Below are 13,733 nucleotides of genomic sequence, written 5' to 3'. Positions count from 1 at the left end.
ATTGCACCTTTCTTAAAACAAGTTTACAAAGTGATTCACAACCAGTAAAAAACAACAGACAGGTAAATAAAGTACAAAACGAGTAAAAGAAAAATGTATATAGCAGTATATTAAAAAGTACATAAAACAATGCAGGTTATAAAACAGTGTAGATAGACAGCAAGTACTGTACATATAATATATTTGCCTTTTTATTGTGTTGTTTCTTTTATACACATTTTATTGTTGTTTATTATTATCTGCTGTTGCTTCCCTTTTTTCTTAATATCTCTATTCTGTCAGGTCGTTTTATTCTCGCTTTGTCAGCATGTTTAAAAAAGTGCTATATAAATAAATAAATGAAACGAAATATAAAAGCAGCTAAAGAGCAGTTGGGGGTGAAGTGCCTTGCTCATGGGCAGCTCAACAGATCATTCTTGGTTTCTAATTAATTTTCCCCACCATCAGTTTGGGGATTTGTGTCAGTGATCTTCCAGTTAGAAACCTGCATCCTGAACTTTTAGGGTTACTGACTACTAGAAGTAGAGAAGGAGGAGTCAGTGACATCACAGTGACATCACAGGACTCAGCAGGGAGGCGTTTCCATGTATTTCCGACTAAGCCGCTTTATGAAATGCCACACAGTCAAAGCCCAAATCACTGTTTCCAAACTAAACACATCTTGAACGAGGCTCAGACATTATTAATCATAAAATCATAACATCCGCCCCTCCTGAAGAGAGAGGATCCTCCTGTTCTACTTTCTACTCATCTGATCTCATTACAGAGCCGCATCGATCAGCTGTGGAGCCACCGGCTCAGCTGGACCGTTCACTATTGAATTTCATGTGCATTAAATGATTATGTTTAGGAAAAAAAGACAGTCATAAAAACAACTGATCACTAAAATGATGCTCTACCCAGCGGAGATGGGATCCTCAATACATTAATTGTTTCATGAGAATTGAGTTTGCGGAGGTTCATTTCTAAATGTTGTGTATCCATTTTGGAAAAGTAGTTATCTCAAGTTCATCTCTCAATGTATTAAATATAGAGGATCCAGTCTGTAAAAGTGCTTTTTGATTGATTGATTAGTTTATGAAAGTGTCATACACACACAAGATGCCCAGTCCTTACATGACACTACTAAGTATTACATGGGTGTATCATAAAAAAGAAAATATTCAGCAAATTCTGATATCACACAGACAAAATATGCTGCTTTTTTTCCCCCATGCTTGAAGCGAGCGATATGGAAGCTGCCCTTTCTAAAACACAGTTCAGATTTTTCATAATTATCTAACACATTTCGTAGATCAACATTATGCTGGACTGACAGTAAAACTTAAAACGAATCATCATCATTCTCGGTTTCTCCCAAATCACAAAGTAGAAGCAGATGTTCTTTCATCTTTAGGAGTTTTAATAAACCTTCCCGTTTCAACAGCTGGTATTTTTCATTATGTTGCCATCCACACTGCAAAAAACATCCATCTTAACGAGTCATTTAGCCACATACTCAGCCTTCAAATCTTATTTTTCTTAAACCAAGAGAAAAATGCTGTCAGTGAGATGAGATAACTCCAATGCAGCTTCACTTCTTTCAGTAATTTTCTAGAAATGAGAGTCAGAATGTTGAATCAGAAGTCAGAATAAGGCAGATCACTGCACTGCTATCAAAACAATGACACTTGACTCTACAAAATTCTTGAAACAAGTTGATTTGCATTGGAAACAAGTGAAACTATTCACTTGTTTTAAGAAAATTACGATTTTTACGACCCAATAACAGACAAAATTACTTGTTAAGATGGAGATTTTTAAGATGGAGTGCATAAAAATCATTTACCTACTGCTGTCCTTTAGAAAGTGTGTTTTTTTTCCAATTGAAAACATAAACAGCATTGAGAGCCTCTGTAGCCGCAGACGTAGTGGCTTCACCACCTGAATATGATGCGTAACCTTGTGCAGCCTCATGTGGGTTTATCGTAGCGAGCTATAGATAGACTGAGCACCAGTTCACTGTGTTGACACCTGATAGGAAGCTGCTGTTGTTTACATGCTGTAGTGTGTCACCGCTCTGAATATGTGCTGCGTCACTGACCTCTGCCTGTGTGTCTGCACTGCATCTGTGTGTCTGTCTGCTGAAAAATCTCATTATAAGCTCTGATGGCATATTTAATTCGTCTCTATGTCTTCCTCTTCTTCTCTTCTCTTCCTCTCCTCCCCCACCTCGACCTCTACCTCCCCTTCCCTCCCTTTCCTCTCTCTCTCTCCCGCCATTTTCTCCTCCTGCTCTCCGCTTCCCCATCCCTCTCCCCGCAGGATAAGCAGGTAACAGGTTATCTCCTGTTCTCCCTGTCCACCGCTGTCATCGGCTCTCTGCAGTTTGGTTACAACACCGGAGTCATCAACGCTCCGGAGCAGGTTGGTGATTGCAGTGAGAAAACAGCAGCAACATCAGTATAATACTGTAGCAAGGAGAAAGATCGAAGCCCACCTGGTTAAAGCTGCAGGAGGCAACTCTGCATCCTCTCTACGAACCAGTAATCCCTTAAAATACACTTACATTTACATTCATTCACGCAAAATCCCCTTAAAATGAGTTAAGGGAGGAGACCCCATCAAAACCACCTTAAACACTCCTTAATGTTTGACTGCTTACTTTCTAATTTAATGTAAAATTCAAGGAACTTTCCATAATGTAATAACTCGTTAATAACCTGTAAACCTGCACAAAAGGCATGAAAAATCCCTTAATTACTAGTGTCTCCACAAACCAACCCATGAATAAGGGTTAGGGTTAAAAACCCCATGATACTAACCTTACTTTTTTAAAGCTACGTTATTTTTAATGGATAATCAACGTTTATGTCATGAGAAATTAAGGACATTTCAGGGGTTTGGTTTCGTAGTAGTTGGCATTCCCAAGCCAAGTTGAGCAAGTTACTCAAAAAATGTAATCAATTACTCATTACTTATTACTCATTTAAAAAGTAATCACTAATTCCTCAGTAATTCGTCAACAGCAGCAGTAGCAGTTCCATTCCTCGTTCCATTACTTTGTGTTTCTTTGAGTTTCACACTGCTGTGTTGTGTATTAGATGCTTTGATGAATTAGATGTTGTGATTTTCAAAGTAATGGGAAAACATCCAGTCTGCTGAAAGTCTGCGTCTCTCCCTCACCCTCCGTCTTCTGTTTTGATTTTTTTTTAGCTAACAGCTGACATAAACCTGCTGCATGTCCTTAAGATACATGAGGAAAAAACAAACACGGATTTGAAAAAGAAAAAGGAGAGAAAAGAAAAGGTTGAAAGGGGGTTAAGGTTTAAGTAACGCAGTAACAGAGTGTTACTAGTGCAGCTTTTAAAAAGGTTAAATAAAAAAAATGAAAATAGCAGCATCAGTCAATCCTTTTCTTCCCTTTTGCTCTGTAGTTTGACTGTTGAAAGAGAAGTCTGGGATTTCATCTAATCCTCTTCTCCCTTCCTCTCCTCTCCTCTCCTCTCCTCTTCCCTCCCTCCCTCCCTCCATCCCTCCACTCATCCAGAAACTGCGCTCTTTCTTCAACAACACCTGGATGGAGCGTTACGGCGAGCCCATCAGCCCGGGCGTCTGCACCATCGTCTGGAGCTTCGCCGTCGCCATCTTCAGTGTGGGCGGCATGGTGGGCTCCTTCAGTGTGGGCGTCATGGCCAACCGGTTTGGAAGGTGAGGGATGAGGCTTGGCAACATTTTTAAACTTAACTAAACAAAATGTAGGCTTCGTTCTTTTAAATCAAAGTTCTTCTCAGCTGGTCTTATATGTAAAGATTGTCTGAGTTCTGATTATATTCACAAATACTGGTTGGATTGTCTCAGTTTATGGGCTCAACATGCAGGATTTTTCTTTTACATTGAATGGTATTTTCCTTTCATGTCTCTCTGTCTCTCCTTGGTCTGGCTGAGCTGAAACGTCAGAAGCCATTACTCTTAATGGAGTTTATGGAGCGTGACTTTCTTGACCTCGCTGCTCTCTTGTTCCCTGGAGTTATTCCTTTTTTTCCATTTGTCTTTACATTTTACCCTCACTGGGCTTCTCTCTACTCCTTATACCACATTCCTTCCATTCTGTGTGAGGAGACTAGATTTTTTTATTGTTTGCTACCAGAAACGTGTTTCACGTACAGAGAAAGTGCAAATTGTGTGATCTCAGTGGAAAATAATTTCTGTCTTAACCCACTGATTATTTTCATGCTTAACACACCCATGCTTTAAAGTGATTAAGTAAATCAAATAAAAATCTAAAAGGTAAAAAAAAAAAGTTAAAAAAATAATCACAGATAACAATACAAACAATCTATTCACAATTTAACTGTATAAACTGTTTGAATAACAGTTCATTTATTCTTCATTTGGATTAAAAACAAAAAGTAAATTAAAATAAAACAAAAGAAAAGAAAAGGAAAGAATGATTTCTCTCTCTGAGTGTCTTGTTATCATGATTATTCTGTATCAGCAGTGCAGGTATCCTGACCTTGACCATGACAACCCCCCACACAGCAAGATGTTTACACTCCACAACTGGGCTAACATCTATCAATCAATTAACTAATTAGTCGGGAAAACATCTAACCTTCACATGCACTTAGGTAGGCCAATCAATCCTAATGCAATCAGGTGAATTTCTCACTTAATCAATAAATCTGTCAATTTTATGTTCTTCACCCACAAACCTCTCACTTGCCCTCCTCTCCCTCCCTCCCCTCCTCCTCTGTCTGACCTAGCACCTTCCTCTCCTTTGCTCATAGTTTATTATTTTCCCAGCACTTCGCACTTACATGATTATTCTATGGATATTGTCAGGGCGCTGTGACCTTTGACCCTTGTGCTCCTTACTATAGAGTTTTTACAGTTGCATCACAAATCTTCCAGCAACTGCTGCCATTATGGAGGTCCGGCAGAGAATTGGCTGTACGCAAATAATCGCTAACAACCAGGCAAGAAAAAGAGAGATAGCTTGTTGTGGTGTGGCTGTACATCAGTAACGTTCTCAGTAAAAGTGAGTAATTTGATAAAGTAGATTTGTTTTCAAATTGAAACTGTCTTGTCTTTAGCCCTAGTCTCTACTCCAAAACACTCTGAGTTGTAGCTTGAGAAGAGTCAGCTCAGTTAACCTGAACAAACTGTTAGCTAGCTAACTAGCCAGCGAACACACTGATGTTAATGTGAACATGCCAGTACTAATATTAGCTTTTACTAATAATAATTTATTACATTTATATAGCGCTTTTCTAGGTACTCAAAGCACTTCACATGGGGGGGGGGGACTCATCTCATCCACCACAGATGTGTAGCACCCACCTGGGTGATGCACGGCATCACAATACTAGACACAAATCTACGCAAATCAGATGTGTTTACAAAAAGACTGTTATATTTAGCTGACCAGATGGTATTAGCTAGCTAACAAGATGACAAAATCGATCCGATTCATCAGTAGAAACATTATCAGTTCTCATTCAAAAACAGCACAGAAATTAACCATGTGTACTGAATTCAGTTGAGACGGCTAAGTGGTATGTTTAGAATTATAATCAGCTGCTCACAGCCACACTATTGCCCATGAGCTCAGGACCTCCAACATGGCCGCCAGAGGGTGTGTTACGTCAGCTGAAAGCCCTCTAGTGGTTGGTTGTAATGTTGCTGATTTAGGAATTAAGCTTTATTGTATTCATTGTTAATCACTCTGAATAACAGCATCAGCTAAATGCCCTAAAATGTAAATTGTAAATGCGATTGGTCGGCTGCTTATGATTTGTTAGATAATCAATCAAACAATGCATTAATAATCTCTTGTTTGGTCCTGTCTCTCCCTCCTCCCCCTCAGACGTCGCTCCATGTTCCTGGTCAACGTGCTGGCGGTGATCGGCGGCCTCCTCATGGGCTTCTCCACCATCTGCTCCTCCTATGAGATGGTGATCGCCGGTCGGCTGGTCATCGGCCTGTTCTGCGGCCTCTTCACCGGCCTGACTCCCATGTACGTGGGCGAGGTGTCGCCCACCCCCCTCCGAGGAGCCTTCGGCACCCTGCACCAGCTGGGCGTGGTGGTGGGCATCCTGATCGCACAGGTCAGCAGGAGGCTTCCTAACACGCCTAGACAGGAATAATGATAACTGTCTGTTTTGTCACTTTACAGATGACATTTGCTACTATGTTTGTTGTCTGTGACTGTTGTTCTCCTTACTGTTGTTGTAGTACATATTTTAGTCAATAGCCTAACTGTATAATAGCTGTTGAGGGAGAGGAAGGCATTTCTCATTCATATTCTCCACCCAGATGATTGTATTTCAGTCTCTAACAGGGCGTAGCTGACAGTAGACCTGTAATGTGACCTGACCCTCCTGCTGTCTCCTGTGTTCAGATCTTCGGTCTGGAGGCCCTGCTGGGCTCAGACAGGCTGTGGCCCCTGCTGCTGGCTCTCACTGTGGCTCCTGCTGTGCTGCAGTGCATCCTGCTGCCCTTCTGCCCCGAGAGCCCCCGCTTCCTGCTCATCAACCTCAACCAGGAGGAGCAGGCACGCAAAGGTACCAATACTACATATACTGCTAATATTAATAATACTGCTACTGCTACCACAACTACTACAAACACTACTACTGCTAATATCAATACTACTACTGCTGCTACTGCTACCATGACTACTACAAACACTACTACTGCTGCTACTACTACTACTACTACAAACACTACTACAACTAATATTAATACTACTACTGCAACTACTACTGCAACTACTACTGCAACTACTACTGCTACTACTATTACTGCTGCTGCTACTACTGCTACTACTAGTGCTACCACAAATACTACTGCTACTGCAACTACTAATAGTAATACTACTACTGCTACTACTACTACTACTATAACTACTACTACTACTACAACTGCTATTACTACTACTATGACTACTAACCACTACCACTACTACTGGTGTTACTGCTTCTACTTCTACATCAGCTACTAATATTACTTCTGTTACCACTACTATTACTACTACTACTACAGTACTAGAAGTCAGCTCATGGCACTGACAAAGCCACCATATGTATAATAATATACATTGCTACTACCACTATTAACACAGTATAACTATATAGAGGAATACTATTAAATGTAAGAATGGTAAGAATGATAAAATGTGATATAAGTGAGTATAGAAGTAAGAAAAAACAAGCAGCAGAGGCTTTTAAGGGTAGTTAACACACTAAAATAAAGTTGGACTGTTATCTGCATCTGTCTATAAAGTAAAAGTCCTCTCCTTGTTAAAAGTTCAGTAAAGCTGCAGCTATCCTGGAATGTGAAGAAATCACTTTTTTTTCTTCTTTTTTTCACTTCAAAATGTTATTTCAGCTGGAGTCTATTGAACTGGCTGCTGTGTTCCTTGGATGTTCAGTTTTTGATAAGAAGTAGTGTTTCTTCCCTTGGTTACATTTGATTACATGGTGGATAAAGTGCTATTACTCAAATTGACTGTAGGACAAATTTAATTATAGCATGTAATCATTTAATTACAATTTACCTCTGCAACTGAGATCCAGGCACAACCCACACTTCCCTCTAACACTGAACCCCATTGTTCCTAAATCTGCCTTGACAGATACTTTGCTGTATAGGCCTCTGGCAGAAATATCTCTCCTTTACTCCTGATCTGTTTAATACACGTAGAGAGAGGAGAAGGAGAGAGAAAAATGGAGAGAGAGAGAGGAAGAGTGAAAGGGAGAAGCAGCAGACGAATGGGCGAGAGAAAGAAACAGATGGAGATGGAGCAACAGGAGGAGGGTGGGAGAAAAAGAGCAGATGAGAGGGAGGGAAAGCGAGAGAGAAACATCAAAGAGAAGCGGGCTAGAGAGAGAGAGAGAGAGAGAGAGATACAGTAGGTACAGATAGAGTGAGATCAGGTGAGTCAGGATCTGGTTTTAGCCTGGAGAGAAGAGTCCTTGAGCAGCCAGAAGGTTTTGGCAGCAGTTCAACAGGCAGCCTGTCAGGGTCGACTCCGAGGCTCTGACCCACTTCTCCTTCACACCTCCACTCTGACTGTAAACAAACACACACACGGCTCAGGCTGCGCAATTAAAGCTGCACTGGGCAAGAGTTTAGGTGAAAATACTCCTGTTATCAGTGTAAATCACAAAGTATGACTGCAAAAGAGAAGAATGTCCCATCCCCCCTATTTGAGATTTGCTCAAATTAAATTCTCGGGTTGCGGAAGGAAATATTCTCCATGCTCACTTTCTCCTTAACAGCAGCAAGCAAGCTGAACTCACCAATGATGATAATGACACCAACGAAGAAGTAGTAATTTAGGCCTGAGGAGTGCTCAGTTTACCGACATCACATTTCATGATTTCTGGGTAATGAAGTACTTCAAATTTTCAACAGACAACAGCAACAAACTGCAAAGCTGCCTGTTACAGCTTTAAGACTAGTTATAAGGTCTTAAAATAAAAAATAAAAAAACTCTGATTCTACGAATGCTACTTATTCCTATTGAAGGCTTAGCAATGTTGACAAAATGCACTTATTTTAAGTCATTAAATGACATAATGTAATGTAAATGTCTCAAGTGAGGTTAAGGTAAGGGTTAAGGTTAGAGTTAGGTTTATAATAACCTATTTTAGAAAAAAAAAAAAAAGATTTAGCCAAAAGTTCCAGGTTAAAAGCTTGGCCATAAAATAACAACCAAGCTACAAAATAACTCTATTCAGACAGAAATATTTAACAGTTTTAGCATTAGTGTGACTCGACTCCCACTATTTACTGTAGCTGTTTTTCACGCCTGTGTGCCAAAACAGCGCTGACTCAACATCAGCAGCCTGTGAGAACAACAGAGCCTGATCTTTATCTGTGTAAACTTTTCTTCCTGTTTTTATGTTTGTGTGACAAAGAAAACATAGACCACTTTAAGGTAATGCTTTATTTTTCTGGGTCTGCAATTTCCTAATAATTTCCTAGAAAGCAACTATTAATTTCTTAAGGAGGTTTCCTGGAAAGAACCATTACACCATTACATTATGTAGTGTTTATAGGGAAAATAGAGAAAGAGTTCAATGGTAGCTGGTAGCTGGTAAGTTCCTCCAATTTCTTCTGTTGTTTCCAAGACAATGAAATTATGTAGTAGTTATATCAAACAAAATCTAATAAAAAATCCAGCAAATAACTATATTATATCCTAATTATATGAATTATGACTTGTGATACTTGACCTCTGCCTATTATTTTTCCAATGAAAAGTTTATAGTTTTTGTTTCTTTCCAGGAAATTCTTTAGAAATGCTCAGTATCTTATCAGACTGCTCACATATTCTGTATAACTGCTGCATCATTTCATGGTTCTTTTTCTAGGAAGCTTACTAAGAAATGAACAGTTCCTTTCTAGGAAATTATTAAGAAATTGTGGACCCGGAAAATAAAGCGTTACCCACTATATATGATATACAATAACATAACTGTCCTCTGCTGTGTGCCCAGCCCTGGTGCGTCTGCGGGGCAGCGAGGACGTGAGTAAAGACATGCAGGAGATGAAGGAGGAGAGCGCCAAGATGGCCATGGAGAAGAAGGTGACCATCCCCGAGCTGTTCCGCACGGCGGCGTACCGCCAGCCGCTGCTCATCGCCATCATGCTGCAGCTCTCCCAGCAGCTGTCCGGGATCAACGCTGTGAGCCACACACACACACACACGTACACACACACACACACACACACACGAAGAACACATACAAACATACAGAGATGAATACAGAGATTAATACGTATCGACACACAAGCATACACAGAGGGATACACATATCATCGGACACACACACACACACACACACACTTGTCCACACACACTAGGGAGAAACTGAGGTCCTGTAAAGACTCAATACAAACACACACTCCATTCAATCAATGTCAAAAGGTCACTGTGTGATTCTCAGTGGAGGGAAGGACTTGTAATGCAGCTTTAGTCCAGCTGGGTCACTGCAGACTCAAATGTCAGCTGCATTCTGCCTGTATGTGTTTTAGATTTTACCCATTATCTATGGTTGTGCTCATTTTAAGTAAATTGTAAAATGTAAAAATGTCCTGTAGGTATTTAACTGACGCACTTATCCAGAGTGACTTACAATCAGTGCAAAAGTAGAATGAGCTTTATTTCCTATAGTTCACAAAAATTAATTTCACACACCTTTCTGAGCTGATATAAGCCTTTATGATCTAAATTCATGATATCCATTATAGCAAACCTTCCATGTATGAGTAAACATCACTGATCTAAGTTATAATAAAATAGGATCATAAGGTTACACGCAAATAAATTGTACCTTACTGATAACAGCAATTGAAAAATTGAAAATATAATTGCTGTTCATGTATTTTTGTGGTTGTCGGCCTGATGGAGTGACTTACAATGAATGCAACAGTAGAGCAGTTCTCTATGGGAAATTTATTTTATTTTATTTTATTTATTTAGCCTTTATTTTACCAGGAAGTCCCACTGAGAGGGTTAGACAATAAAAGATACAAAAACAGTACAGAAAAAGAAAAATACACAAATATGTACAATAACAAAAGATCACAATTTAGATCAGAAACAGGAGCACACATTCTTGCATAAGACTAGTCTACTAAATATAATACTAATACCAATTGGTAATAGTAAACAATTAAGTATTAACTTAGTTAAACCACCTATGTAAAAGAGACTTTGCTCACATTTTAAGTTAAAATGAAAATACTTTGCATTATGAGCTACTTGAAACCTGGATCTGGTGAAGAAAATGAAAGACATTTATTATTAAGGGTTAGATGAATTTATTATTTGTCCCCCATGTTTTATTTTTCCATCCTCTCTCCCTCAGGTGTTCTACTATTCTACTGGGATCTTTAAGTCAGCTGGAGTGAAAAAGCCCATTTATGCGACCATCGGCGCCGGCATCGTCAACACCATCTTCACTATTGTTTCTGTGAGTACCGTTGATGTGTGTGTCTGTCTGTGTGTGTGTGTGTGTGTGTGTGTGTGTGTGTGTGTGTGTTTCCAGCAGCACATCACTCAGTCTCCTCTCTCTCTCTCTCCTGCAGCTCTTCCTGGTTGAGAAGGCGGGTCGAAGGACGCTGCACCTGCTGGGATTGGGTGGGATGGCTGTCAGCGCTCTGCTCATGACCATCTCCCTGCTGCTGGTGAGTCACAGAAAACTCTTCATCCATCCGTACACAAGGCACTAAACCCCCAACCATATGCATGTAAAATATAGATGCAAATACCATGCATTCTATAATAATAATATTCTGATTACTACTGGAATTATTTGTTGATTAATTAGTCGTTTTAGTCATTTAACAAGTAAAAATACCAAACATTTGCTGGTTACAGCTTCACAAATGCTAAAATTTGCTGCTTTTCTCTGTTTCATATAATTGTTTTTGGCTGTCAGTGATTTTGAGAATTACTTCGGGCTCTGGTGACTTGTGATGAGCATTTGTCATTATTTTTGACATTTTATAGACTAAATTATTAATCAATTAATCAGAAAAATAATCAATAGATTAATCGATAATGAATTGATAATAGTCATTAGTTGCAGCCCTAATTCTAGTAGTGATTCGGTTACTTATCAGTGGTCGAGCGACTGAATCAGTCAGTCATTAGATGAATACATACAGTGTAATGAAGGCAGAATGTTCAGCAGCCTGGTAATTATCACAAGTGAAGCCCTGATGATTCATGACGGCTCTTTATCAGCCTGAAGGGGCTCACTTTGCCATTATTTTTATTTTTTTTGTTATAATGACAGACTCCTTGTACATCGTCCCGCTAATTACACAGCTACTTAACAAAGACATTCATCATTTGACACAAAGTATTGATTTAAAATGATTTTATGACAGGCTAAAGTGATTTACAAGCTTCTGCCAAACAAACAAACAAAGAACAGTCCAGAAGGACCGTCTGCAGTAACAAGTATCGTGTTTTTGCCACAAGGTTTTTCTAGTTCATTTGACTAGATATCCACAAAATAAAAAAAATTGTAATACTGACCTGCTCCGTTTACATTATCCCATTTATTACACAGATATAACAAATATTATATTTATCCGTATTATTATTATGGATATTACAACAAAGACATGAATCATTTGGCACAAAATATTGATTTACAGTGATTTTATTACAAGCTAAAGTAATTTACAGTACAAACCTCCACAAAAAATCATAGCTCAGCAGGACTGTAACCATAGAAACGTCTGTAGCTAGCATCCATGAGCTATCATGTAGCAGAACTGTAACCATGGCAACATAAACAAATTAGGTAAGATTACCGTTCAGCCTCTAACCAGCAATCAAAACTTCATGCTCTCTAAATAAATTTAAATGAATATTGGAAAAATCTTCGATGTTTCTAACTTGGTTAGTCGAGAAACCAAGGAGTGACATTATTTTAATTCGATTAGAAATCAATAATATGGCCCAGACTTCTTGACTGCAGACTGATGTGATTAGATGTGAAACAGCGGTCTGTTATTCCGAAATAACAGACATCAGAATGCATTTATGGGCCAATCAGAATTGAGTATTCAACAAAGTATTTAATAACTCTCTCTCTCTTGCTCTCTTAGTCAGTGACCATTGAAACATAAATCAATCAAATTAAATCAATCAATCAGTGAGTGAATTCATGTATTAACCGTCAGTCTTTCCCTCTCCTTCCCTCTGAGCAGAAGGACATCGTGGCCATGAGCTACGTGGCCATCATGGCCGTCATGATGTTCGTGGCGATGTTTGAGATGGGCCCCGGTCCAATCCCATGGTTCATTGTGGCGGAGCTGTTCTCCCAGGGGCCGCGGCCCGCCGCCATGGCTGTGGCCGGCTGCTCCAACTGGACTGCCAACTTCCTGGTCGGAATCAGCTTCCCCAAGCTAGTGGTGAGAGAGGGAGACCGGCCAGGCTCTGGTCTGGGTTAGGTTTGGGGTTTTCTGTTTTCTTCTTCTCTCATTACTCTTCTGTTCTCTACACTTATCTTCTTCTCGTCATTTTTGTCACTTGGTTTGTTTTTTCTCTTAATTTGTACTTTTCTCTTCTGTTGTTTCCTGTTTTCCTCCCACCTCTTGTAATCTTTTAGATTACGGTTTTACTTTCCTCTATTCCATTCTTTTTTCTTTTCTCTTATCCTCTGTCTTCTATTACCTTCTTGTCTCTTTTCCACTTCTCTTTTCTTTTCCTCTTCTCTTCTTCTCCCCCTCTTTTTTCTTTTGTTCCCTGTGATCATCTTCTTCTCTTGTATTTTTTTTTTGACTTTTTTTCCTCTTAACTTGTGCTTTTCTGTTCTGTTCTGTTTAGTAAACACTGCAGATGTGAAATCAATTATGAAATCAAATGTTTCCATACAGTTCAGACTCCTCTCTCTCCTCTGCAGGAATGGTGCGGTCCCTGGGTCTTCATCATCTTCACCATCTTCCTCATCCTCTTCTTCATCTTCACCTACTTCAAAGTCCCAGAGACCAAGGGTAAGACCTTCGACGAGATCGCCCGCTGTTTCAGCAGCGGCCAGCCTCCCTCTTCCCCGTCCATCGAGGCCCCGCCCACCAGCGCCGCGGCGACGCTTCCCGCCTCGCCGGTGAAGGAGAAGGTCCCGTTGGTTGAGTCGGGGGCGGCGGCGGCGGCTCCGCCTCCTGCGGCTGAAAGCACGCCCCTCGAGGATAAATCTAACTCCACAGTACAGGAGAGTCTGTAG

The 13,733-nt window shown here is 40.0% G+C and overlaps 1 protein-coding gene across 1 annotated transcript; it reads left to right on the top strand.

The window, feature by feature from the left end:
- The first annotated feature begins 2,148 nt into the window (after positions 1 to 2,148).
- LOC139653826 (solute carrier family 2, facilitated glucose transporter member 1-like) lies at positions 2,149 to 13,733 on the top strand. Its single transcript, XM_071530815.1, has 9 exons — positions 2,149 to 2,406; positions 3,530 to 3,690; positions 5,849 to 6,089; positions 6,383 to 6,545; positions 9,489 to 9,676; positions 10,863 to 10,967; positions 11,083 to 11,181; positions 12,721 to 12,924; positions 13,416 to 13,733. Exons 1-9 carry the CDS (start codon positions 2,149 to 2,151, stop codon positions 13,731 to 13,733), a joined length of 1,737 nt encoding a protein of 578 aa, XP_071386916.1.

The sequence above is a fragment of the Centroberyx affinis genome, unplaced genomic scaffold (genome assembly GCF_046629955.1).
Source record: "Centroberyx affinis isolate AG114_WGS23_722 - 3 ecotype Tasmania unplaced genomic scaffold, CSIRO-AGI_Caff_v1 ptg001982l_1, whole genome shotgun sequence".
NCBI classification, from domain to species: domain Eukaryota; kingdom Metazoa; phylum Chordata; class Actinopteri; order Beryciformes; family Berycidae; genus Centroberyx; species Centroberyx affinis.
The sequence above is the reverse complement of the archived record's forward strand: the minus strand, read 5'-3'. Positions and strand labels throughout refer to the sequence as shown.

Bases quoted from the DNA above. Each gene is read 5' to 3' on its own strand.
- LOC139653826 (XM_071530815.1), top strand. From the start codon at position 2,149: ATGGCATATTTAATTCGTCTCTATGTCTTCCTCTTCTTCTCTTCTCTT. The intron at 6,090-6,382 runs GTCAGCAGGAGG...TCCTGTGTTCAG, and splicing joins TGGGCATCCTGATCGCACAG to ATCTTCGGTCTGGAGGCCCT. The intron at 12,925-13,415 runs GTGAGAGAGGGA...TCTCCTCTGCAG, and splicing joins TCAGCTTCCCCAAGCTAGTG to GAATGGTGCGGTCCCTGGGT.